At 40.3% G+C, this 26,098-nt stretch overlaps 1 protein-coding gene across 1 annotated transcript; it reads left to right on the top strand.

Moving 5' to 3' along the window:
* The first annotated feature begins 4,780 nt into the window (after window positions 1-4,780).
* Window positions 4,781-7,025, top strand: LOC116734614 (thyroxine 5-deiodinase-like). Its single transcript, XM_032586102.1, has one exon. It carries the CDS (start codon window positions 5,090-5,092, stop codon window positions 5,894-5,896), a length of 807 nt encoding a protein of 268 aa, XP_032441993.1. The 5' UTR covers window positions 4,781-5,089; the 3' UTR covers window positions 5,897-7,025.
* The last annotated feature ends 19,073 nt before the right edge of the window (window positions 7,026-26,098 follow it).

The following is a 26,098-nucleotide window of genomic DNA, read 5'->3' as shown; positions in this document are numbered from 1 at the left end:
AGTGCAGATCAGAGATCAGACAAAAAGCATTCAATCAAATAAGCTGTCTGTAGACCTCAGAGACAGGATTGTCTTGAAGCACAAATCAGAGGAAGGATACCGAAACATGTCAGTATCCCATTGAGCTCAGTAGCCTGCATCACTGGTCAATGAAAGGAGTTTAGAACTGGCAGGACTATTCCTAGAGCTGACCCGCCATCCAAACTGGCGAAGAAGGACGACCATCCCTGCAGCAAACCTACCTGGGTGGTAGAGCGGCCAGACAAAAGCCAGTCCTTCCTAAAAGACACAAGGCTCCCTGTCTGGAGTCACTGAAGGACTTTCTGACCATCAGAAACAAAACGATCTGGTCTAGTGAGACAAAGATCGAACTCTTTGGTGTAAATGCCAGGCGTCATGTTTGGAGGAAATTAGGCTTGACTCATCACTGAGCCAGTACCAGAATGGGCAATTTACCGGGAGATTAACTGATTCATTTCTCATTGCTTAGTCAGTGAAGAGAAAAGAATAGACAAACAGAAAGTGTGTCCCTGTTACGAGGAGGAAATAAGTCCTTTCTTGCAAATTAAAAACTTTCAAACTTTTTTGCCAAACATTTCCATCTCTCAAATAAACCATGTAAAAAAAATAAACACTGCAGAGACAACAGTGCCCAGCTTCCTTTGTTTGGGTACTTTCAAATTCCGCTTTGTTCTGCCATCTTTATTAGTTCACTCTATCGCTGTGGTTAAGGGCTTTAACTACGGCGGTTGTGTTTATGCCATGGCAGCTCTTGGGCACGACGCTGTTGAGAACCGCTCTCTTCCACAAGATCTGTGTCAGATCCCACGGGACATCAATCTCAAAGCAGAGCAAAAAAAAAAAAAATACCTTGTGAATTATTTCTGCATTAATGAGATATAAAGATGCTTTTTTTAAATTATTATTTTACTTTGATCAATAGGACAGGGTTGGGCTGGATTAGGATGCACATATGTCTTGTGTTGAAGACTGCTGCCACTGCTTGTGAGCAGAGCAGGTCAGCTCGCCCTCGGTTACCAAGTCATGAGTCTGAATGGCCTCATTTAGAAACCGGAGGAGCTTACTCAGAAGGTGGAAGTGCAGAGCCAGACAGGGTTGGCCGGGGTGACACTGTGATTGTGTGTTTTGTTTTGTTTTGTTTTTTAAGCCAAAAAAGGGCAGCATTTGGACTCATCCCTTGCGCCAAACGCTGTGCCACCGCGTCGGACGCTGATGCCTGAGCTGTAAATTCACCCGGGCGAGCAGAGCACTTGCAGCTGTGTTCACACGCAGCAGATTGAAACTGTCTTCAGATAAACCTTTTAGAATGCGTAAAAATGAGCTTTAAACGCATAACACATTGGCGCAAGAGAAAGCCGTTATCCCTTCGGAATTATGCGGGATTTCGTTACTTATTGCTCCTTAAATGCGATCTGGTGTTCATTTTGGTCACAGTAGCACAGTCCAACTAAATTTACTGTTCTACTTTCATTGTCGCTGCTACACACTCAGTGGAGATTTACAGTGAGTGACAGTCAAAGTGTTTTATGCGAGTGTAAGTATTTGGGCGGAAAAAACGTCTCTAAGATCTGCTTACAGTGCTGGGAAAAATGTTTCTTCCCCTGCGTTTTCTTTTCTCGTGTAACACAGACGTCTCGAGTCATCGAGCAAATTTTCAAATAAGGCAGAGGTAACTTGAGCAATTTCGACGTGCAGTTTTCAAATGACGATTGAGTTTATTATGGGGGCAAAGGTTACCTAAACATTGATTGAATTAACTGCACCTAATCATATTTTTAAGCCATTGAAACTCCACAGAACCAGAGTAAGTCGTTATTCATATTTCCAGCCGACCAAATTTATTGAGAGAGCTCAGCAACAACTCCTCCAGGAGTCACAAAATGACTCAGAACAACGTCTAAAGCTCTGCAGGTTTCACTGGCTTTAATTAAGGTCAGTACTTTTGAATCAACAAAAAGAAAGACAGCAAAAAAAATAATAATAGCTGCATCTACTGTAAAGCTCCAAAGCCTAAAATACTGTTAACCAAGCATAACACAAAAGTCTAACTTATATTTCCCCATTTAATTTCTTGATGAACTCCAAAACCTTGGTCTTGGAGGAAAAGGGAAACTTTCTGAAGGTGTGTTGTCCAGTTTTGGATTGGCACAATGCTGGACTTAAATCTTCTTGAGATGCCTCAAATAGACTATTTGTGCCAAGAAAGCCTTCAATGTGGCCGAATTGAAAGAATTTTGAAGAAAGAAAAAAAAAAAAAAAAGTCTTGGACAAAACTCCTCCAGAGTGACCCAAAAGTGTCACGGTGCTTTTTGAAGGGGGTATGATGACAAACAACACTGGGTAAAAAAAAAGGGGGGGGAAAGGAGAACTCATATGGACGTCTAATTGTGTTAATCAATTAGAAAAAAATCTATTTTAAAGCCATCCAAGATTTTCATAGGGGGTCAACATTTAATCAATCCCAGTAGGTCCTATACAAGAAGCCTATTGTGAGCCTCCAGAGTTACCATGGGCCTCTTGGCTGCTTGTCTGATTGGCTTTCTGCTCCTTTGTCTTTATGATGCTGTTTGATTTTATTTATGGGCGTCAGAGATAGAGGGTCTGAATACAAATGCACGCCACACTTTGAAGATTGTATTTCCACAAAAAAAAAAAAAAAACTGTTTGTCTGTCTCGTAAAATCCGACTGAGATGAAGGGGGAAACCCGTTAATACTTTTTGAGGGTACTGTAAATCCTACTGGGGAAAAAAAAGGAAGTCACACCAACGTAATGAAGAAAAAAAAGACCCACAGCATCAGATTCAAGAATATCTGAGCTCATAAGCAGGTCAAATATGGCTATATTTCAATAGCACTTTATATGACATGCTAATAACCCAGTAATAATCATTAAAAGAACATTTAGAAACAATGTAACCAATTATTCTAAGTTATTTTAAAGCTCAGCATCATCGAGAGAACAATATCTTGTAATTTTCAAAGTCAATACTTCTTATTTAAAACAATCAAAGTAAAAAAAAAAACAATTAAATAACTTTTAAAAGACATTACATACTCTGTTGCTAACCTGCGAAGCATACGGGGAGACCTCCAACACAGTCGGAACAGAGCGATAGAAAAAAGCGGGAAAGGAGGGAAGGAAGAACGACGGCGCATCGGGACGGAGGAGATGATTGGACACATGCTGCTATTGTTAAGTCAGAGAAACAGGGCCCAGCAGTCACATGGTTTCCATCTTGTTAACACCTGCGAGGGGGTGGAAAAAGTTTCAGGGTGAGGTAACAGGATTTGGGGGTCGAAGCAAAAGATCGGACCGGCCTTGTTTTATAGCTGGACCCGGCGAAACGCATTCAATAATCCCCATGTTAGACTTAATTAAGGCTCTGTTTACCAAACAAGCGCCGCCGAGGGAAAAATCTGGACAGCAGAGCGCGGGAAATTCAGCTGACAAGATAAAATACCTCGGCGAAGATACACAATGCTAAGGCTAATTGAATTAAAGATAATTAAAACCTAACTGTGATTGCGCTGGGAAACGCTTATTTGGTGTCACTTCAAAGTAATGAGCATGATCCGGTGACTTTCGTTCACCATTAGGCCAGAGAATTTGGCCAAAAACACAGGAATTTAGTCGACTGAAAACAATTAGCGCAGCCAGGCTTTCATTTCTGAATTGTTGCTCTTGTCTCCACCCGTTTTGCAAATCTGGAAGCTGAAATTTCAGCCTGTTCTTCTTGGCAAAACAGATTAGGGCCAATCAGATTAGATGGAAAAACTTCTTGGAGGAGCAATGCTCCAATAGGATTGTCTTGGACTTTGACTGGGCCACTCTAAACATGAATATGCTTTTGATGTGAAATCATTCAGCTGAACTCATGGCTGAGTGTTTAGTGATGCTGGAAGGTGAACCTCCACTCCGGTTCTGAAGTTTTGTTGTTTTTTTTCCAGAACTTGCCTTATATTTTTCACACAGTTGCCACCGCCGTTTGGTTTTTGCAGATTTAGTTGTTTAGTTTTTTGGTTTGTTTGGGGGGGGTTTTTGCCACACATAGCGTTTCGTGCGTAATCCGAAAAATTCAAGATTTCCCTTATCTGATTTGAGACGTAGAAATGAACATGATTTTTTTTTTAACTAAAATCTATTGAAAAGGTTTTATGATGTCTGTTTCCTGTCTTCTAATCTTCACCTACAATAAATGTATGTGATTCTCTCTCCAAACAATAAACTTTGAGCCCCCTTGAGTCGACACTTTATAGAAACACCAAGTTTTCACACTCAGTGAATGGATTTACAAAAAAGGGAGAGAGAGAGAGAGTTTCTTGATATCTTGCAACAAATTCTTAACTTGATTTAAATCTGGACCACAGCATGATGCTGTCACCACCAGGTTGGGTATAGGTCAAAACTTTAGCTATCTTTTTCTTTTTTTACCAAAATGTAATTCCTGCATTTAAGTTTCCCAGAAAACCATCAGTTTGCTACCTCGCCCGCTTCGTGGGGTGCTCGCTGCTTCTGAAACGCGGGGCCTCTTGTCTGGCGTCACTGCAGCGCCGTCTGGCGGCCGCTGGCTGGCATCGTGACAAAGTGATTCTAGTTTCCCGGCGGATGAGACAAATGTTTTCCCCGACTCGCAGGACGTGCGGTGTGTGTGGGTGTGTGTTTGTGGGTGGGTGTGTGTGTGTGTGTGTGTATGCGGGAACTGAACGCCTGGGTTTACCCCCACCATTCCACGGAAACAATAAACACGGAGCGGGGAAACGGCCCACTCGGTTGCACGTTCTCACAAGGAGTGTCATGTTTAACAGGCATCTGGACTGACAGCCATCCAGGCTGCTCTCCTCACTCCCCACCTCTGTGTTTCTGAAGCTCAGAGTTGACGGGAGGTAATCCCCTCCATGTGAGTGGGCGGTGCGGGTACCGGAGGCGTGTTTTTTTTTTTTCTTCTATTATTCAAATACTGCTGTACCTATAAAAAGAGGTCCTGCCTGCGTCAGATTGTTTTCTCCAATGGCTAAAGGTGACTGAATATTAGTTGCCTCGGTGTCGTCCTATCGGCAAGGGAAGAGATGATGGACGACTCCGGCGGTGTCCAAATGGCGAGGGCGCTGAAACACGCAGCCCTGTGCCTGATGCTGCTGCCCCGGTTCCTGCTGGCCGCCGTCATGCTGTGGCTCCTGGATTTCCTGTGCATCAGGAGAAAAGTGCTGCTGAAAATGGGCGAGCGTCCGGACAGCCCGGACGACCCGCCGGTGTGCGTCTCCGACTCCAACAAGATGTTCACCTGGGAATCCCTCAGGGCCGTGTGGCACGGCCAGAAGCTGGACTTTCTCAAATCGGCGCACCTCGGGGAGGCTGCCCCCAACACCGAGGTGGTGCTGGTCCAGGAGCGGCGGCAGATCCGGATCCTGGACTGCACGAAAGGGAAGAGACCGCTCGTCCTCAACTTTGGCAGCTGCTCCTGACCGCCGTTCATGACGCGCCTGGCGGCGTTCCAGCGCGTCGTCAGGCAGTACGCGGACATCGCGGACTTCTTAGTTGTGTACATCGAGGAGGCGCACCCGTCGGACGGCTGGGTGAGCTCCGACGCGCCTTACCAGATCCCCAAGCACCGCTGCCTGGAGGACCGGCTGAGAGCCGCGCAGCTGATGTTCACCGAGGTGCCAGAGAGCAACGTGGTGGTGGACAACATGGACAACTCGTCCAACGCCGCTTACGGAGCCTACTTTGAGCGACTTTACATCGTGATGGATGAGCGGGTGGTGTACCAGGGTGGGAGGGGCCCGGAGGGCTACCGGATCTCGGAACTGAAGAACTGGCTGGAGCAATACAGAAAAGAGGTGATGGACCCCCAGACGGCGGTGCTGTGTGTGTAGCCGAACCTGCCCTGCTGCTCTGCCCTCCGCTTTAGTGTCCAAACCCACAGTGCAAAATATCCAGATGCTGCTATCAAACGTTCACACATGGCACATTATATATGAATATTATAAATATATATATATATATGTTGTTTCTCTTGCATTAAGATGTTCAGGACTGACAGATAGAGGTTCAGTTAAAGTTGACACCTTTAGCCTATAGACTGTAGGCTTTTAAACTGTGTTGTCATGACTTTAAATTGATTCCTCATAGCGATTTATTTTTTTGTTTGTTTTTGTTTTGTTGTGTTTTTTTTTTGTATGGAAAAAGTATTTGAATCAATTGAAGCTGGGTTCAGTTGGTGACCACTATTTTTCTATTGTGCGTAGGTGTGTGTGAGGGTGTGTGCGTGTGTGTGTGTGTGCGGGTGTGTGTGTGGGTGAAGGAGCGTGCATTCAGCTTAATATCTCACTCTGGCGTCTGTGTGAAGTTCGGTTTTTAAAAGGCGCATCCAGAAAACCGACACTGATGTTTCTGACACTGGAAGCAGAGCAATATTAGCTGGATGCTCGCTCCCTCCGTGGTTCACTGCCAAACGATGTGATGTTGAAAACGATGTAACTGAAAAATATGTTGTTTTTACAAAAAAAATAAAATAAAATAAAACTCAGATCAGATGAAAGGTGGGGAGAGACCTTAAAGTTATTTATTTTGTTTTTTCTTTGTGTTGCATTAAATGAGCGTATTGTTCTTTCGCTGGACCACTGAAAACCTAGGAAGGTTTTAATCCAAACTAGGGTTATCAAACGTGTGGTCCGTGTGCCTTTTGTGGTCTTATGGGTGATTTTTGTGTGGCCCACATACACACACAATTGAAGTACGGCGGAATTTAGTTTTATTTTATTAATCTTATTTTTCATTAATGCCTGTCTTTTTTTTCTTTTCTTTTTTTTTGAAAATATGTAGAAAGAAACAAATCTTCCTAAATGAAAAACGTTAAGTACAACAAAAAGTGTTAAATTTTTTTAATGGATTTCCCCCCACCCTTCTTCTAATATAATGGCAAATAGGGCCTCAATTATCGAGGCATTTTTTTTTATTCAGATACAGACTTGGGTGCATTTATTCAATAAGTCGTACAAACTACGGTAAGAAAGAGTGACGCATGTTTCATTCCTGTTGTGAATGGGCTCAATATTTTTTTTCTGAAGCAAAAAGAACAAAAGATTTCTCTCTGATGTTTACACAACATCTTTATTATCATTTCAGAAAAATTCAGCAACTTGATGCATTTCATTTCAGCATAAGCAGGGAACAGTGAAAACACAATCCAATTATACAATTGAAAATATAACAACTCACATTTTTGTGTCCCGCAACTATTTTATTGCCTTTGTGACGAAACGTTTGAACGTGTTTAGGGTCGCGTTAATCCTGTGGGGTCAGAGAGGAAAACAATTATGGGCTATGAAGACAGCATGTTTGACCAGAAAGCAAAAATCTAAACAACAAACTGAGCTCACTGTTCTCAGGGTGAGGCATGGTGACAGTCAAAAGAAAGGAGAGCAGCCTTTTCCACCGACTTTCCTGTTCGTTCTGAAAAGCAAAGCAGTCCCACATCATCAGGCTGCCAGCACCGTGTCCCACTGTGGGAATTCAAGCAAGTTCAAGCTTGATGTCCAGCCTAAATTTGATCCCACACTTGTCGTTTCACCCCCCGACCAGAGCATCTTTCCTCACGCAGTTGTCGTGTCTAAGACAAATAGTCGACAGATTCTTCCACCTGAGAAGGTGGAGCTGATACGAAACGAGCGGTTTTGTGTAAAACCGATACGAGTGGCCAATGTCACTCGTATCGGTTTCACTATGTTTAAACTTGCCTGTTTTAAATTAAATAACGAGTTTTAAAGAGACGATTGGGTAAAGTGATCGTCAGAAACACGAAATGAGGATTCAATTTTGTTCATACGTGAAACAAATGATCTGCACGTGATCATCTTTTCTCCGAGAGACGCCATGGATAAATCTTGTGCTTAAAACTGAAATACAATTTGCAGAAAAGCTCAAACTCACAGGGGAGTCATGTTCCACAGCTTTAATCAACCAGGCATATTTATATTAACTTTGCAAAACTTTTATTCTCTAGCAATAACAAAACAAACAAACAAACAAAAAAAGCTAACGCTGTTTAGGTGATGTCTTGCAGCCTCTTTAATCAGTCCGTCCTCTTTGCTTTTCTTTTCATCCCTGCAAGTGTGTTTTCGGCTGCGTACAAACACACACTGACAAATGCAATTTGGATTAGAGAGCAATGTGAATGCTGTTGATCCCATGTGGCCCGACTTGCTACTGTGTGGTTATAATTCGCCCAGTTTTTCGCTTTGCGTGTTGGCCCCGGAGGACCGACGTGGCATGCGGCGTACGGGGCCAAGCTGAGAGCGTGGGGAGCCGCCGGCGCGCTCCCTCCGATGGTCTGTTTTCTGACAGGGAAAAAAGCTGCGTGTCTGTTTGAATTTCACATTTCAGCCGAGCTGCAGCTCTTCTGAAGCGATGAAGTGATTAAAGAAGGTCAGTCAATCAGCAATGTCTGACAAATCAGAAGAAGCAAACGGTGCCGTCGGTATCTGCCATTGAGCTGCTAATAGGTCGCGTAAGGAGGTCAAGGGATTATGGATTACAAATAGTTTTAACATTGCTTTCTTGTTTAGCAACAGTAAGTATATCATTATAGTTACTGTCTTTAATAAAGTAAACAACAATAAGAAAAACGGCACATGATTCTGGAGAACTTTGTGTCCCTAAGGAGATTAGATTTGCTTCATCTAGTCAAGCGGCCAATGGACAAACACTGCTGTTCTGTTCTACTGAGTAACAAACATTGGAGGCCAGTAGTGGAAGAATTATTAAGGGACATTACTGAATACAATAGCATATAATACAGGGGTAAAAATGTACCCTTTATTGTGTATTTTATTTTTGACTCAACATAAATAGCACATATTTGTAAAATGAAAGAAAAGATGCACAGAATTTACATGTTTTTTGTTTTGTTTTGTTTTTTCCAACACACCATCAAATTCCATCATCCCAGCTCGGTGTTGTAAATAATAATTAGTACCGAATTGTCTCACCTGGTTAAATAAATACAATTTAAATTCTCCACTACAGCAGGTTAGCTAATAGGTGCAACTAATAAATGTGTGGCAATAATGGAGGGAAACCCAGAGGCGCTTTTCCACTGGCAAGTGGCGCTCTAACCGGTTAATGTGCGGTTCGGTTTTTACCCCAGGTAATATTATCTGGAGCTTCTCCATTAAACGGTTTGTTCCTCGCTAACGTGGGCGGGACGTGAGCGCGCAGCCGAGGTCAGTTCTCCGGTGCCGCGGCGCTCAGCCACGGAGAACCTCGAGGTTCTGGTTCTGATGAACTCAAACCCTGATATTTAATTTTATCTTATAGAAATTCATAAAGACAAAGATCAGCTGATTATATATCTTAACATATAATTACAATGTGGCATTTTATTGTTATTATTTATTTTTATTTTATTTTATTTATGTGCAACCTTTTTGTTTTAGGAAATGCGGTCAAAAGATGTAAACCAATAGCCACGCCTGAACTTTATTTCTTTATTTTAAACCAATGGGAAAATAAAATTTACATAAGCTAATATGTAGTTCTGGTGTTTCACATTGTCGGCGCGAAACTAACTGCGGCCCCGTTAGAAAGCTGACCACAGCGGCACCGTTTCTCTTCTTTATTGCTAGTAAAAGCAACCAGCATTTGTTCCTGGCGCCACTAGTGATGTTGTTTGCAGTCTTCAGTGAGGTAAATTGCGAGCCAATCAACCATCGCAGTCAGCTGTCAATAAAATCGCTTCGATGCCTTACCGTCCTCGATGCTGCTAGTACTACCCCGGAAGTGGGTACGGAAATCTGAGAATCGCAGGACCGGAGCTGCGCCGAATTTGCTAATGGAAAATGAATCTGGCCAGTTCGGTTAGAGGCGGTCTAGTGGGAATGTACCTTAACAGGTTCCAACTCCCAGGCAGAGCGACCATGGAATGGTTCAAATAAAGGTGTAGTCACAATTTACAATGGCTTAGTCAAAGTCTTGGGATGAAGCAAACTAAGAATTTGTGTCAAGACTTAAACATTTTGCCAGATGATCTGAAAATCTGGGAGATTATCGTCAATCCGACTATCGGATAATCGTCAGACAATTGCCAGATTGTCAGATTGACTATTGTGAGACCGTGAAGAGATTTTATTTATATTATGTATATTTTTATTTGACAAAAAATAGTTTCCTTTTCAGTTGATACTATGAAAGATATTTTTACCGACTACTTTCATTTACTGTAGAGCAAAATATGCTTTGGATTTATAATGACTGAAGCCATGGGCATGTTTAAGTTAGGGGAAGTTAGAATTTTACATAGGACCACCAAAAGCATTCTATTTAATATTTTGCTGTATTTTAATATTGCAAAGTTCTGGTCAAAACAATCCTGGAGAACAATGGTGACTTGCCAGTTGCCCAGCAAATAATCATTGTATCCCTCCACAAGAAAGGTAAATCACAACAGGACATTGCTGAAGAAGGCGCTAGCTTTTAGTAGGCATATTAATGGAAAGTTGAGTGGAAGAAAAAAGTGTAATAGAAAAGAACGTATAGCTAACAGACTTTAAGGAGATCGTGACGCAAATCCAATTTAACAGTGGTTAAACGGGCGTTGTGGGGGTCGAGTCCAAGATCATCTCTGACGCTGGTCAAAGCTCTGCTGAGAACCTGTCTGCTTGTGACCAGATGTTAGCGCCATCATCGTCATCGGGGAACGAAGAATCTTTAAACAATGTGAGAGCTGCAGAAGCTTGGCAGGATCTATCACTCTAAACCAGGTTATGTAAGAGTTGTTTCCCTGACTGCGCTTCAGCAGAAACGCGCGAGTCACTAAATGTGACTGACGTGTGTCTGCGGCACCCGGCATGTCAGAAATATCATTCTGCCTTAGACAATGCAAACAGACATCTTACTTTTTTTATTATCTCTTAAACTCCATTGTTGTGGAGAAACTCAGCATTCAACCCAGAGGAAAAACATCTATCTATCTATCTATCTATCTATCTATCTATCTATCTATCTATCTATCTATCTATCTATCTATCTATCTATCTATCTGTCTATCTATCTATCTGTTTTAGTTTCATTCTAAGGTAAATGGTTATGAATAAAGAACAATCCAGTGCTTTCCTGATAACTTAACAGATTTGTATACAAAAATATTATTAATTGGATTAATAGGTACAGACTAGCAACCCTTTATAGTAAGTTCCCCTCACCATCTTATGTTGGACTTTTTTTTTTTTTTTTTACAAAAAAAGAGACCACAGAGTAAACTGTGGTTAATCACAATTAATTAGTGATTTAAATTCATCACAAATTAATTGTGATTAACCACAATTTTTAGTTTCACTTCACCAGTCATTCCCAGACTTTACTTTCAGTGCTGTAGAATTAGGAAATCTCGTCAATAGGACCTGTCTGACAACTTGAAGTAGGTTAAAAGATCTCAAAAACTCATCATGCCTCAATATAAGGAGATCCAGCACCAGGTGAGAAACTGAGACTTGAGGAAAGAGGGATCAACTGCAATGAACCACATTGTGAGACATCTAGAAACGGAGACAACATGGAACAAAAGTGAACCTTCTCAGGAATGACAGAGCTACCAAAATTACTCCAAGAGGACATGGATGACTCATCCAGAACATCACAAAAAGCCCAGAACAACATCTAACCTTAACCAACTTTACCTCAGTTAAAGTCGGTGTTTTTGATGGAACAATAAGAAAGCAAATGTTTTCTCTTGAGACCTGACAACTTGTCCAGCATAACATGCATGCTGCAATCGCATCTCGCAGGTTTGCAAAACTTTCCGATCCATGCTAACGTAGGTAATTTATTTCCAACTCTAAATTTATTCAGTTTAACTCAAGTCACGCTTAGCTAATCACAATCTTAGAAAGGCTGAAAATGTATGATCTTATGATCTGTTATAAATCAGTGAAAACAAAATGTTTAAAAAAAAAGAAATCCCAGTTTGTGCTGTACTAAAAGAGTGAATAAGACGTCTTTTGTGGATGGTATCTCTGTATTTATGATGCCTGCTGGAAACCAATTACCCTTCGGGATGTCAATAAAAAGTGAACTGAAATAAACTGAAAAGAGTTTTAATACATAATTAGCGTCTTTCACAGACGACACGATACGAATCTAAAAGATAGAATCAGTAATTTCACAGCAGGATTAAAATGTAGATTTTTAGACACCAGATTTTGTGATATGTTTGTTTCACTGGAGCTAATTATCACAGAATTATTTTATTAGGACATTTTGTTGTAAAATTCATTTGAGAAGTGTGGAACTGTTGTTGTTTCAGGTTTATCTAACAGACTTTTTTTTCCCCTTTTTGCAGTCATCCACCAGACAGAGCAAAATGTTCTCATTTTACAAGCTCGACCCATTCTGATTGTCAAGAAAAACTATCCAAATGTAACAAACTATACTTTTGTTTGATACGTTTTATTCCTTTACTTTATTGTTCTAATCCTTTCAATCCATATTTTTCTGTATAACATTATGGTCAGCATTGTTGTTGTTTCAAAGTGCTTTGTTAAAAAAAAGTGACATGGTACGATACGACACGATACTGTATGGGGCATCAAAACTACATGCATTACAAAGAGTTCACTAAAAATGACAAATAAAATATATCACAGTTCCCTTAAAAGACATTCTTTGCGTCACACTCAAGTCTCATTTAATTTTAACAGCACTTTCCTAAATTCAAAGCGTCTGCGATGATTCTGGAGGCTTTTCCCCCCCAAAGTCTTGAAGAAATAAAGACTTTCCTCTCTCCTAATATGGCATTTGCGACAGTTACACTTTCTGCCAAAAGCTGAAGGTACTAGACCATTCTCAGAAATTGTGAAGATGCTCAAGTTTTCTTAAAGTAAAATAAATGAAATAAATTTTGATCTGTAAGAAACGGAAGCACAAAACTTAAATTTTCCTAGTCCTAACCGAGCCAAATTACAATTAAAAATAATTTACAAAAGCATCCACACTGATATGTTTTGGTGCTTTTGAAGTGGAGGTAACGACTGTCCTGTTTTCTGCTAATTTACATGACGCATGGCTCCAAATTAACACAGAATGTGGAATTGCTCGGTGCGTATTTTTGTCTTCACTGAAGCACTTTCATCCAGTTGTCCTCAACCAGTTGCTGTTTTGGTTGAGATAAACTTTTGACCATTTACTTTTCCACTTGTTATATAAATTTTCTTTAATGCCTTTCAAAGGTATTCAGACCCCTTCAAACATTTCCAAATTTTGCCGCAACATAATCATAAATGGTCACCGTATTACATGAGGTTTTTATGTAACAGACCAACATGTAGTGCAAAGTTGCAGGGGAAAGGTTTACAAGATATTATATCTTGCTAAAGGAAATCAATCAATCAATCAAATTTTATTTGTATAGCACATTTCAGCAGCAAGGCATTTCACAGTGCTTTACATCTTAAACACAAAAACACAAAGTCATGCAACATAGAATCAACAATCAAAACATTACATTATGCCAACTGCCATCATTAAATTCGTAATTGATTAAGTTTCAAATACAACTCTGAACAGGTGGAAAGCAACCCCACAGCATAATGCTGTCTCCACCATGCTTCCCTATTTCATCAGACAACTACGATAAACTATCAACAATCAAAACCTTTTTTCCAAAGCCAGGTCAAGAGAACCAAATGCTGGTTTTGGATTTTTTTGCTGTTTTTTTCCATGTCTGCAGCTCCACCTTGAAAGACCTCAGATCTTCACCAACCCCTTCTGCTAACCCGATGGATTAGTGACACTTGATGAACTCCTATAGATAGCTACTGTGACATCACCACTTTGACCCACTTGCAGGACGCACTCCGGGAGGACAGATTTTGTAATGAAAACTTCCTATGCTGTGTGTCTCTGACAAATCTGGCTTTTATTTAATTATTTATTTATTTATATATTAGCTTTTTGTGTCTATTTCAGAAATGTATTTCTTCTTCATTCAGAGACTTACAGGCACCAAACAGAATTTGCAAGAATGTCCTAATTTAGAGATTTTATAAAAACGACCGCTGGACCCAGTGAGGGCAAGCAGGTATAGAGAATGGATGGATATTTTATAAAACCTAATTTGATTTAAACCAGTCAATGGATCCCTTGTTCCGATCTGCACACAGAAGATGTTTAATTTCGGTGAGCCTGCTTTCTCGTTCAAGCTATCGGTTGCTAAATAGCACATGAAACTGTCTTATCACAAAAAAACTCTTTATTCCAGGGCTCAGGGAAGTTGAGCCCTGGAATGATCAATTATGACAGGATGCCAAAGCTATGATAACTTATTTTTATAAAAACTTATATTGAAACTTTTGCTGCAGGTCTTTTTTTATATATATATATGTATATTTTTTAGATCAGAATACAACACGTACCCGCTTCAGGGTGCGCTAATGAGAAGGATTCAGCCGTCGTTCGAATAAAATATTAATCGAATCACATTAACTGACCGAAACTGTGAACTGCAGCCTCTGTAATCGTCAGTCACCGACAGCAACGGGGCATTTAAACATATCCAAAGCTTTTGCACAATTAAGCCTTATTAAGTATGGAAGTAAAATGGTCCATCATAAGACGCTAATTAAGAATGAGATGATATTATCCAGTCACTGGCGTGACCCCCACCTCTTCCCTCATGGTAATTCAGACAAAAGAAGGAGCCTATTGTCTGTGAAAAACAGATCACCTTAAAGCAACCCTCACAACTCCGCCTCAGGCAAAGAAAAATTTTGTAGAGCTGAGAAAAATATTCCTATGCCATAATCATGATACTATTTAAGACAAGGTACCGCCTGGCAGGACATAAGATGCCTTGTTAAAATTGTATCTCTTTATCTGGCCAATCCCATGACTTTCCATTTCGCTCTGAGCAGTTCAAGTCATATGATTTGGAAAACAAGGTTTGTAACCATGGGACAGTAGCCATCGGGAAAGATATTCCATGAACCTCCTTGTAATTTGGATCTGACCTTTACTTCTGGGTAAATAAGCTTTGATGTCACGATAAACCGAGAGCAGATAGGTTGTTTTTTGGGGGGGGTTTATAAGGCAGAAACGTGGACTATTCCTAAAGCACACCTGCTAGATTAGTCAGGTGGCATTTTCAATGACGACGCAGAATCCTCTGCAGCAGGGATTTTAGTGATAAAGCAAAAAAAGAGACGCGTCATACTGCTGCTGCCTCGAGAGACGCAGGTCAGCTTTGTAAACAGCACAAAGGTATATTTGCAAAAAACAATGATGAGAATAATTCAATAGAGTTTCTAAACAGTACCTTAGAAAACGTATTCACACCCCAGGGAAGCTGGTATGATCATGAGAAGACTGATGGGGAGAAGATGATCATCAAAATGACAAATTACGACATTTAATTTTTTTTAAAAAACTTGAAATTGACATTCAGACGCTTTCCAAGCCAAATCCGACTGAACTCGAGGAACCTTGTAAAGAAGAATCGGGGGGACAACGTCAGTTCTTCGACGTGCAAAAGCTCACAGACACGCCGGCAAAAAGACTTGAAGCTGGAATTGCAGCAAAAGGTGGCTCTGCAAAGTGCTGACTCAGTGTCTCAGCCTTTTAAAGCCTCCAACAGTTTTTCTTTTTTTTTTTCCACAGGATTGTTCTGGATGAATACTCCATTCAGTTTGTCTGGAAAGTCGTTAAGAACTTTCTAGGTACAAATTGGAAAACACTCACATTTACTACTGTTCTGCTGCTAACTACTTACAAGCCAGTAGCAATATATTTCTTTCCTTCTTTTTTTTTTGTATTGCGCGAACATAAAAAAAAAAATAAAAATAAAAAAAAAAGCGTTAATAGCCAAACATTTACCAGCTCTATGCTGTTGGTGTGTGGCCCAAACCGAATGCCTCTTCGACTTCTGCCTCCTTCTCTGTTGCTTTGGAACAAAAGCGTTCCCTCAGCATTATGCCGCCACCGCAGAAGAGAAACTGTTGCCTTCAGGGCAATATCCTATGGTAGTTTTCTGCCACAGTTAAGAGTGGCTAAAACATTTTTACGTCTTTGCCAAATAGTTGATATTTGGTCTCATCTGTTCAGCTCATACATGAATTACTGGCCTCTTCAGAATGTTGTTTTGTGTGCAGATGATGTCATTTTAGTTTATGTTATGATGGTAAGCCGTACGTGGATTTGATTTTTATGCAGAACGAAAGCCAGGTCAGCTTGGAAAAACCAATAGATGGTTCACATAAATTGATTGCTGTAGATCACATTTTCATTCAGGTTTATTTTTATTGAGAACTCTTCAAAAAGAAAATATTTGTGTAAAATGATACAATAGAAAGAAGAAGAGATAATGCTAATAAAATACGTAATATTTTCAAAACTTGGAATCCAGATCACTTCAGGTTTGTATTTGGCTATAATTATTAGGTAAAAAGAGAGTAAGGTGGAAGAAGAGTTGACTGAATTTGTAATCCTCCTGATCTAATCCTTAGACTGCAGCAACAAAACCTTGCAGTGCTTGATATTTGGTGAAACCTTGGAAGGTCAGAAATACTGACATGGCCAGTCACTTTTTTTTTACCCCTCCAGGGGGTCTTTTGTGGGCTCTAGTGTCCCTTATATGAAAGTAGGCTGACAGGAAAGGGGGAAGGAGAGAGGGGAAGACATGCAGCAAATATCATCGGGTCCGGGAGTCGAACCCGCGACGGCCGCGTCGAGGACTCAAGGCCTCCAAATATGAGTCGAGCTAACCGCTACGCCACCATGGCGAGTCACTATTGAACCAAATGGAAAAATAAATACACACATAAATATCTATTGTCTCAATGTTTTGGGGTTTTTTTTAAGGAGCTATGCTGATTTCATTAGAAGTAAAAAAAAAAAAAAGAAAAGAAAAGAAGACAATGTGTCGTCCTACAAAACTTATGAAAGCAGAACAAGACTTAAGTGTAAACACAGAACACTTTTATATTGGAAAATTGCAGGTGAGGACAATTTGCTGGTCAGACCTCAGTTTGCATTGAGATTTTATTGAAGCTGACCCGCAAAAAGTCATTATAACCTTTCTGATGGAACCGTAGCGCAAAAGATAAATGAGCATCCTCCATGTTGTGAGGGCAGGAACACAAAAGTAAGAATTTAAATTGTTTGGCCAGAGGAAGTCCAAACAATTTCTTTTTTTGTGGTACCTTTACTATTGATCTCAATTTTTCTGTTTTCTATCTTTTACAGTTGAAAAATAAAGCTCAACAAAACCTGATAGCATATTATTTATATATATATATATATGTATATATATATTACTCACTATTTTAGGAAACTGGTGTGCACACTGCACCCTTTATGCTGAAACAAAGTTTCCTTTTCTCTTAATGTTATGTGTGGGTGCTGCAGCTCCCTCTGTTGGTTAGTGAAGGTCAGAGCAACTTCTTTAAAATTAAAAGGTACCCATAAAAGAAAATATATGCACGTCTGTAGATACATACAATAATTTTACAAGTTACAACGTCAAAAGAAACTGAATCTTCACTTCTCCATCTTTTCGTGAAGGTTAGCACTGCACCATGAACAATGCAGCACAGCTAGCTGATATCGGATGTTAGAAAGGTAATGATTCAAAACACCGACTGATCATTGCTTCCAAAATTATAGGAATGTTAATCATGCAACAATTTAACAACAACAATTTAAACAAATATAGCATATGTCATGTTATTTGGATGTAGATGTTGCTTTTATATTTGCCCTAATGGAAAAACTAGCAGCAGAAAGTTATCATCAGTAGGCTGTCAAAACAATTTTTAATAGCAGCACTTTTATTTTGGTGGCCATAACTAAGAACAGCATTGCTGAAACCGATTATACTTGATCTAAAAGCTAGCATTAGCATCGCAGCACAGCTATCTGCTACAGGAATTTGGAAACGTAGAAGTTCAAAACTGCATTGAAAGATTGTTTATGGTCTGTTTACTGATTTTAGTCGTACAGCAACAATTTAATCAATTAAACTTTGTAGTACTGTTACCTTAGAAAAGATATTTTTGTCTTTTATCCCAGCTGAAAAAATGATGCTTTAGTGTTGGCAGTTAAAGCCTTCATGACTCTGGCAATGAGTCACCCTGTGTTTATTGACTGGCAAAGTCGAGATACGCTTATCTCATCTATGAAAAAGTTGTCTTTCCTTATGTGTGCACTAAAACACTTTTTTTTTTTTGTGAGGGACTGAGATCTCAACCCAGAACAAAATTTTGACTTTTGCAGAGGGTCTATACATCACAGGGAGAAAAATATCCTTTAGAAAAAGGGTAGAAAGCAATTAGTGCAAGAAGAATACAGTAGGCAGGATGGCGTTGGAGGCCAGTGATGCAAACACTAATTTTTCGGGACGGAAACTCGATGAATCATGCAGTTAAGTTTCTTTCTTATATCAGTCAGGCAGCCAGTCGCTCTGCACATCACCTCAGCGTGGCATCTGTATCCCGGTTGTCATGGGGATGCGGTTGCTATGAGATCAATTTATCTGGAGATCTGTTGGTTGCAGATGTCACTGGGTGCTGATCTCTATAATATAGCCCAGGTCAAATTTCAAACAGTCAAGTCTTTTCATATTCTCACGCCAGGTAACACGGAATATCTTTTCTAACGCCAATCGGGTTGCGCAGACAAATTAGACACTCCACTTCTGCGAGTTTGTTTCTTTTCTGATTTCTCAATTAAAAACAGCGAGCTGGCTGCACACCAGTAAATGATCCGGGTGCCAGATAAATACCAGAAGACGTTAACCTCGCCTCAGCCAAACTCATTTCTTGCTGTGTTGCACGTCAGAGTGCAGGCCTCCTCCCCACCCCGACGAGGAAACGTGTCTGCAGCTCTCACGTGTGGCTCTGATCAGAAGGAATATCATCCACCTGCTTTTCTTCTGTTGTTGAAATCCCCGAGTAGCATGTGAGAAGTGTCTTGCGGTTCAGAGGCTTTCTGAATGCATCGCAAGAGTTGAAGGAGAAGGAAAGTGATTCAGCAGAATGCCCCGAACGCAGTCGCAGCAGCAGCTGAGGTTTAAAAAGCCGGCATTTTCCCCCCCAATGCCACACTATGAGATGAGCTGTTCTCCGGATGGTGCTACCAACCTCAGCTTTGAGCCCGTTTACATCTCTCTATAGCAGAAAGAGCAACTGTTCTGTTTTTCCATCATGGTTGATAAAATGTGCTTCGGAAAATGTCCTAAATGTTTCCGAAGCAAGGCGTTTTTAGGGTGAAACAACTGGTTGTTGTTCTTTGACTGCTAACTCAAGAGATTGTCTTCTGTGACTAAAAGTTCAACAAGTAGCCTTGCTCTGGAGATGCTTGAAAAATACAAACATTTTAGTTTGTTAGAAAATGGTGGTATATAAAAAAATATAGACAATCCGCTCAAATTAATTAAATATCGTGTTAAATAACAGGCGTTTTAGTTGTGCTGTTTTAGTTGTGTCTCTTTTCCAAAGCAAAGTGGAGCAGTGATATTTTCTAAAAAAGTGTGAAATTTATAAAGAAAAAAATTGTCAAATCACATAACTATTTCTACCACATCAATATTTTACTGAACATTTTGGTTATGTTGTAAAATTCCACTTAGTATGTTCGATCAACGAAGTCAGTGGACTCCTCAAACATGTACTACGCCTTGGAAAAAGTATCCATACACCTTGCGCACATCCCAGCCTGTAGGGGGCACACTCTCCGTATGAAGGAGGTGTTCAAAATCAACATTTTAAAAAATACTGTGGAAGAAAACAAGCATACCGTCCTCACAGTGAAGCACGGTGGTGGCAGAATCATTCTGTGGACTTGCTTCCCCCCTCCCCAAGGAAAGGAAAGCGATCAGAGTCATGCATCCTCCTGTAAGAACAACATTGACACTTAAGACTCTCTTGTTTAAAAAAATAATAATAATAATAAAAACGTACCGTTTAGCTTTCAGCTTCCAGTCTTGAGCTACTTTGAGTAGATGTTTTGTTTTGTTTTTTAAAATCGTCATGAAACATACTGAAAGAGTTTGACATTTTAAAGTTTTAACGGGTGCAGATACTTTTGTGCGAGTGTGGACGAAAACAAGCAAGCTGTTCTAATAATTTAAAAAAAGCTGTTGTCGCCGAATCGAGTTTCTGGACAATTTTCCTTGGACGCCTTTCGGAAGCTTGCTACTGAACTAAAACGTGTCAACAGCGTAACCAACCAACCAATCCAACCAACCAACCTTCACGTGAGTACGAGCCGCACGCGGTGCTTTGTGTTCACTACTCCAGGTGAATTACCCATAAAGCCTCACTGTGGTTCAGTTTTACAACTGTAAAATAACGCTTAGTGTCGAGACCTTGCACTTGTGCTCGTGAAATTAAAATGCTTGGCTGTTCGTGCGACGCGGCGCTCGGGAGAGTAAAACAGACTTTTCTTCACCAACCTTGGTTCAATTGAACGTGAATAAAGGGACGTGCGGGCTCCGTCAGCCACAGCGCTCCATTTGTTCTGCAGTTCTGCTGAGAAGATGCCCCTTTTAAATGAACAACATGTAGCAGCTAATGCTTACTTTCTTATCAGCGGTCAAAACCTGACTTGTAAATTGGGTTAAACACATTTATTTGCACCCAGTTCTATATATTGAAAAGCCTTAATATAAGTTATAATTCATATTTTGATGTAGAAGCACAATGCTTTTTTTGTTTGTTTTGATTTTGTTGGGTTTTTTTTTTTTTTTTTGACAGATCCAACCCTTAAATTGAGAATGTTTATTCAGTATAAATCCTACTTTAGGATTAATTGCTTTTAAAAAATAAAGTGCATTTTCAATTAAATTTGTACACATAATTCCCATGTAACTGAATGTAAGGAATGAAGAAACTTCTACTTCACTTTAAAGTGATTAGAAGCTTCAGTGGCTTTTATTGAGTAATCAAATCAGTCGCTGATCAAACAAAGCAGAAATAGTAGCAGTAACGTGTAACTTGTGATATGTAAATGTAAAACTGCCACCTGTAAATAAAAACAAAACAAAAAAAAAATACATAGCTGACTTAAAAATGGAGAGAAAAGAATGAAGAATAAATCTCTGAATTCAAATTGTTGTGGAATGATTTTGTACTTCATGCTTGTGTGTATTTTATTTATATATATATATATATATATATATATATATATATATATATATATATATATATATATATATATGTACATTACTTTCTGCAGAGTTCAACATTTAGGGTTTAGTTTGAGGACGTTTTTGTTAAGTGTTTTAAATGAATTTAATGGCAATTTAAAAAATGAGACTCCTCTTACAGTATTTTTGAGAGATGTCTTTCAGATTTGAGAACAAATTTTTTGGTTGAATGAAAATATTTTTTAAATCCAAAGTAGTCGGAGGCAATGAACTGCATATATTAAATCCCTGTGAAATGTGTCCATTAATGCAAAATGTTCCTTCGTTTAAATTACTTTAATGTTCATCTCTGAAAAATGCATACATCAAGCATTTTTGTGTGGTTTACCTTTTTTTTTTTTTACATGACTCAATGCCTTTTGCAATCCTTTCCAGACACTACCAAACTTCAACGTGATAAAAACTAAATCAAAACTGAAAATGTTGCTCTTTACAGGTGCAGAATATCACTTTCTATTTATGATTATTACAGCTATTAACGTAATCATGTGAAACTAATGTGCAGTGGGGCCATAACCATACCAATACATCTCCTCGTGCTAAACAGCAGCTCATTTTAACTATGTCGTAAAGACTAAAAAAAAACACACCGCTTACAGATATGTGAGGAAAACAAAAACCTTTACCAGAGTAATTTACATGAATCGTCACTGAATTTGCCTCCCTCCCTTTCTGCACATATGCCTGCTGCCAAGTCAAGTGGAAGGGGGAAAAAAACGAGCAAAACAGTGTGAGGAAGAAAAAAAAAAACCTGTGCATGCCTCTCTTGGTTGCTTGTATCTCTCCCATCAACGCTCTTCCATACTTGCTCCGCTCTCAGCATTTTCTGCGCATCACGTCCTCATGACCTGACCCCTAATGTTTGGAGCGACGCGCATCCAGACGGTCAAAAGAGGTCGTCATCTCCGTGCCGTCCAGGTTCGTCCTCCCCCGCTTATATTCAGACAATTACCTATGTGCAAAGGGAGCCCCCCCCTCACTATGTGTGTGTGTGTGTGTGTGTGTGCAGCGTGGCTCCTGCAGACAATGAGCTTGTCCCCAGATGCCCCACAAACTGCAAGACAATAACGCTTCAGAGCGCACATGTTCCAGACAGTCACAGAGGATAATTATCCTGATATGACTTTTTCTTTTCCATCTTTTTTTTTTTTTTTTTTTTCTCACAGGAAGCACAAAGACAAAGATCGCTTTGTTGGGGGAAGAAACCGTTTATGTCAATACTTCACTGCTTTCAGCCTTACTGGTTACGAGGAGGGGAGAGTTTGGCTGCGTATTAACTAAGCTGTTCATATGAACATCGAGGTTAAATACAAATACCAACACTTCTCCATTTTTATTAATTTGTTTCACAGAGTTGAAGAAATGTCTAAAGAACAATGAAGCAGCATGTTGTGATAGATCTTTAGAAACCACATTCATACCAGCTTCAGGGACAGACCAAAGATCCAGAAGAAAAAAGTCTAAATTTTATGTTCATAGATGGTCTCCATGTGAGTTCCTCAATGTGCTAAGCTGACACACAGATACCCCACGAGGCTGGGACTGCAAACAATAAAGAAATAAATAAGTAACTTTTGGAGGCTTAAAGTTTAAAACCATTAATTTTTATTCCACAGTCATTTCTATGCTCTAGCTTGAGCTGGTTTATCAAATAAATGTCAATGGCACGCACCGCGGTTTGAGGTCGCAGTGTGACAAAAATGTGGAAAAAGGGTATTTACTCTTGTCCTCATCAAAAACAACCCGCCACTTAAAGGTGGAGCTTTGACAGAAACTAGAAACCATTTTCTTTATCCAATAATTATTTCCTGACATGTTTAAAATGTGCCTTTTTAATCAACAAGCCATCTGCAGCAAAAACCGACAGTTTATCTAAATCTGAAACCCAACGCCTTCAAAAGCCTCACAAGTTTTTCCAAGTAAAGTCCGTCGTGAGCCGTGAGGTCACGCTACCGTCCGGTTTGTTCCATTTCTCCTGAACATGCCGGTGTGGTCAGCAAGCTGGTTTTAGCCAAAGCCGAACGAATGCTAGACGCCTTCTCCGTTTTAACAAACCGTCATTCACGTTCCACATTTTGGGCTAAAAGTGCCAAAAGAACAGTTTAATTTCAACTTCATGAATGCATTTCTTCCAAACTTACTTCACGTGTTAATGTCAGCGTTAGAATTGAGGGTTTCTCAGCTTAAATTCTGCATGCGTTGATGCATCTCGGTTGATAATTCCAACCTCCACACCAACAATGAACGTCTACGGCTCAGAGTTGAAGGGAAACGGCAGTATTGAGTCCATCCATTCAACAGCGCAATGTAACTCCAAACTTTTCAAATGAATCCATCCATTCTGAGCTGCTTCTCCGTGCCTGATGTAGAAAAAGGATCTCCACGGCATAATCCTTCCCCCTCCGTGCTTTGACGCGGGAAGGGTTGTGCTCCGTGTCATGTTCAGCATTTCTTCATGCAGGTGGGAAAAGTTTGCTGTTGCTTACATCTGAACTACAGGAACAGGAAGAACATGCAGGTAAATTGGCAAAGAGTACAAAATAAGTTTAAATAAGAGAAAGTTTCTCGAGGGACTGCAAGTTAAGTAGCAGAACGACGAGGGGAAGAAAAAAAATAAATGTTTCAGCTTTTTAGATTTGGATAAAAACAGAGCTGAATATGAGGTTGGACTTTTTGCAGCGGCTTCTCCCATAAGATGCATTTCACCAGCTTTGTCTCGTTTCATGCCCTCTGAGAAAGTTGGGCCTGTTAAAAGCTGTTAAATGCGTAGTGGAAATGTGTGTGTGTGTGTGTGTGTGTGTGTGTGTGCGCGTGTGTTTCGGTGTGTGTGTATGAGGCCAAATGCTGAGCTGCTGCTGACTCCAGCTATGCTTTGATGAGGAGGACTTTGATGCAGAGTTTCTGGCATCAAAAGAAAGCGGAACTGTCCTGCATCCCCGTTTCCCTTCACCAAAAGGAGGGATGAAGGGAGGAAGAAGGGGCGGGTGAAGGTGTGAGTCCGTTGAAGTCGTCAACGGCAACGACTTGAGGTGAGAGAGTCAAAGAGAGAGAGAGCAAAGAGGAAGCAGCCCCTCCATGAGGAGTTTTGAGTCACTTTCTGGCTTCCGTTTTCCTTTTGAATACACACACACACACACACACACCCCTACACACACACTTCCAACTCAGACCCCGTCTCAGGTGCACCCATATGTTCTCCCTCTTGACAGACGTCAGACTAAAGTCATGCAGACCCTCAAAGCTTTTTTTCTAAAACCTGATTGGATGTAGATACAAAAGGGGTCGATGTTCCAAACTTTTGCGAGTGCTGTTTCCATGGCAATAGGTTCTGACATCTCCTGTCGTAATGAGAGGGTTTTTTTTTTTTTGGTTGCACAGGACTGGTGGGTGAGGATGAGGAGGGGAGGGGAGTAAGAGAGAGCCGAGCAACGGAGGAAATCTGAACGCTGACAAGTCAAGGAAGGCCTTCAGAACATCCAGATCAAACGAGGAAGGAAAGAAAAAAAAAAGCAAGCCATCATATTTGAGTTGGAGAGGCAGTGTTCGGCTCTCCGACTGCAGGCGAATTAAGTGAACCCATGTGACCTCGTCTGAGCGGAGAGGGAGGGATACACAGAGCCTTTTAACCACCCACCAAAAAAAAGAAAAGAAAAAACACTGACGTATTTCGATCTTTAGTGACGCATCCAGCCTGGAGGAATATTTCCTCTTAGATAATTGGAGAACAATGTGTTGATAATGAGGCAACTTGGTTTATTTGTGTGAGGGGATGGGGGGTGGCATCCTCATTAAGGAAGGCATTTAGGACCAAGAGCCATTGTGCCACACTGCTTTGTCCTCTCACAGTAAATATAGAAGCAAGTTTTTTGATCCAGCAATAGGCATGAAAACATGACGCGGGGATGGATTTGCTCGACCAAAGATCAAATCAATTGCTGACGCAGAGGGGGCTTTATCACCCCCCCTAAACAGATGCATCATCATCATCATATCTCTATCATTAGGCAAAAAAATTATATAAAAAATGAGGGCCCAATACAGGTTCACTTAGGTTCCGCAAAGAAGCCAGCAGGGGTGCCAGACGCTAAAAAGACAGGTGGGAGGGTGTGATCATGCCTCACTGTTCCTTTAAGACGAACGGATGAACTTCGATGACCTTAGAAGAGAGACGATAGGGAGAGTGTTTGTGCAAATGTTAACAGCTGATGGCGGCACCTAGCAACATCTTCAGGAAATAAGAAAAAAAAATGGTAATAATAAGCAGTGTCCTTCAGATGACGCCTCAAGGAGCCCTTTGCTGCCTACAAGTAAAAGAATTGCATGCTCCTTTTTGGAGTAATAACATGCGTAAGTGGACATTCATCTGTTAAAATATAAGGAGAATATATTTTACTATTTTGAGAAAAATAAAAGTTTTTTGGGGAGAAAGTGAAACATTTTTTTTTTGGTACTTTGTCACATTGACATAAAAGGCGCCCCACGTGGTAAAATTTGCAGTTTATAGCAAACTCGTAAAAGATGTTTCTGGTTTTAGCAAACCAGAAAAAACCCCCCAAAAAACTAGATTTTATAGCCTGAACACACACATTTTTACGGCAAAACACGACATCATGCTGTAGGAAGGCTTTTTTTATTTCCACGCCTGGACAGGAAAAAACTGGGTGGAGATAAATTCAGAATTAAAAAAAAAAAAGAAGAAAGAACTTAAGAAGCTGCAAAAGGATTTGAGAACAATTTGAGATTTAAAATGACCAAATCCAATAGAGAAACTGCAACTGGATTAAGACAAATATCGACAGACACACACCCATCCTGCCCAACTGACCAGCATCTTCTGCTGTGCAAAGCTTGAAGAAATAAATGTCCAAAAGCCTTGAAGTTGGAA

The sequence above is a fragment of the Xiphophorus hellerii genome, chromosome 15, assembly GCF_003331165.1.
Source record: "Xiphophorus hellerii strain 12219 chromosome 15, Xiphophorus_hellerii-4.1, whole genome shotgun sequence".
Taxonomy (NCBI): domain Eukaryota; kingdom Metazoa; phylum Chordata; class Actinopteri; order Cyprinodontiformes; family Poeciliidae; genus Xiphophorus; species Xiphophorus hellerii.
Note: the sequence above shows the minus strand (reverse complement) of the source record. Positions and strands in the feature narration are given on the sequence as shown.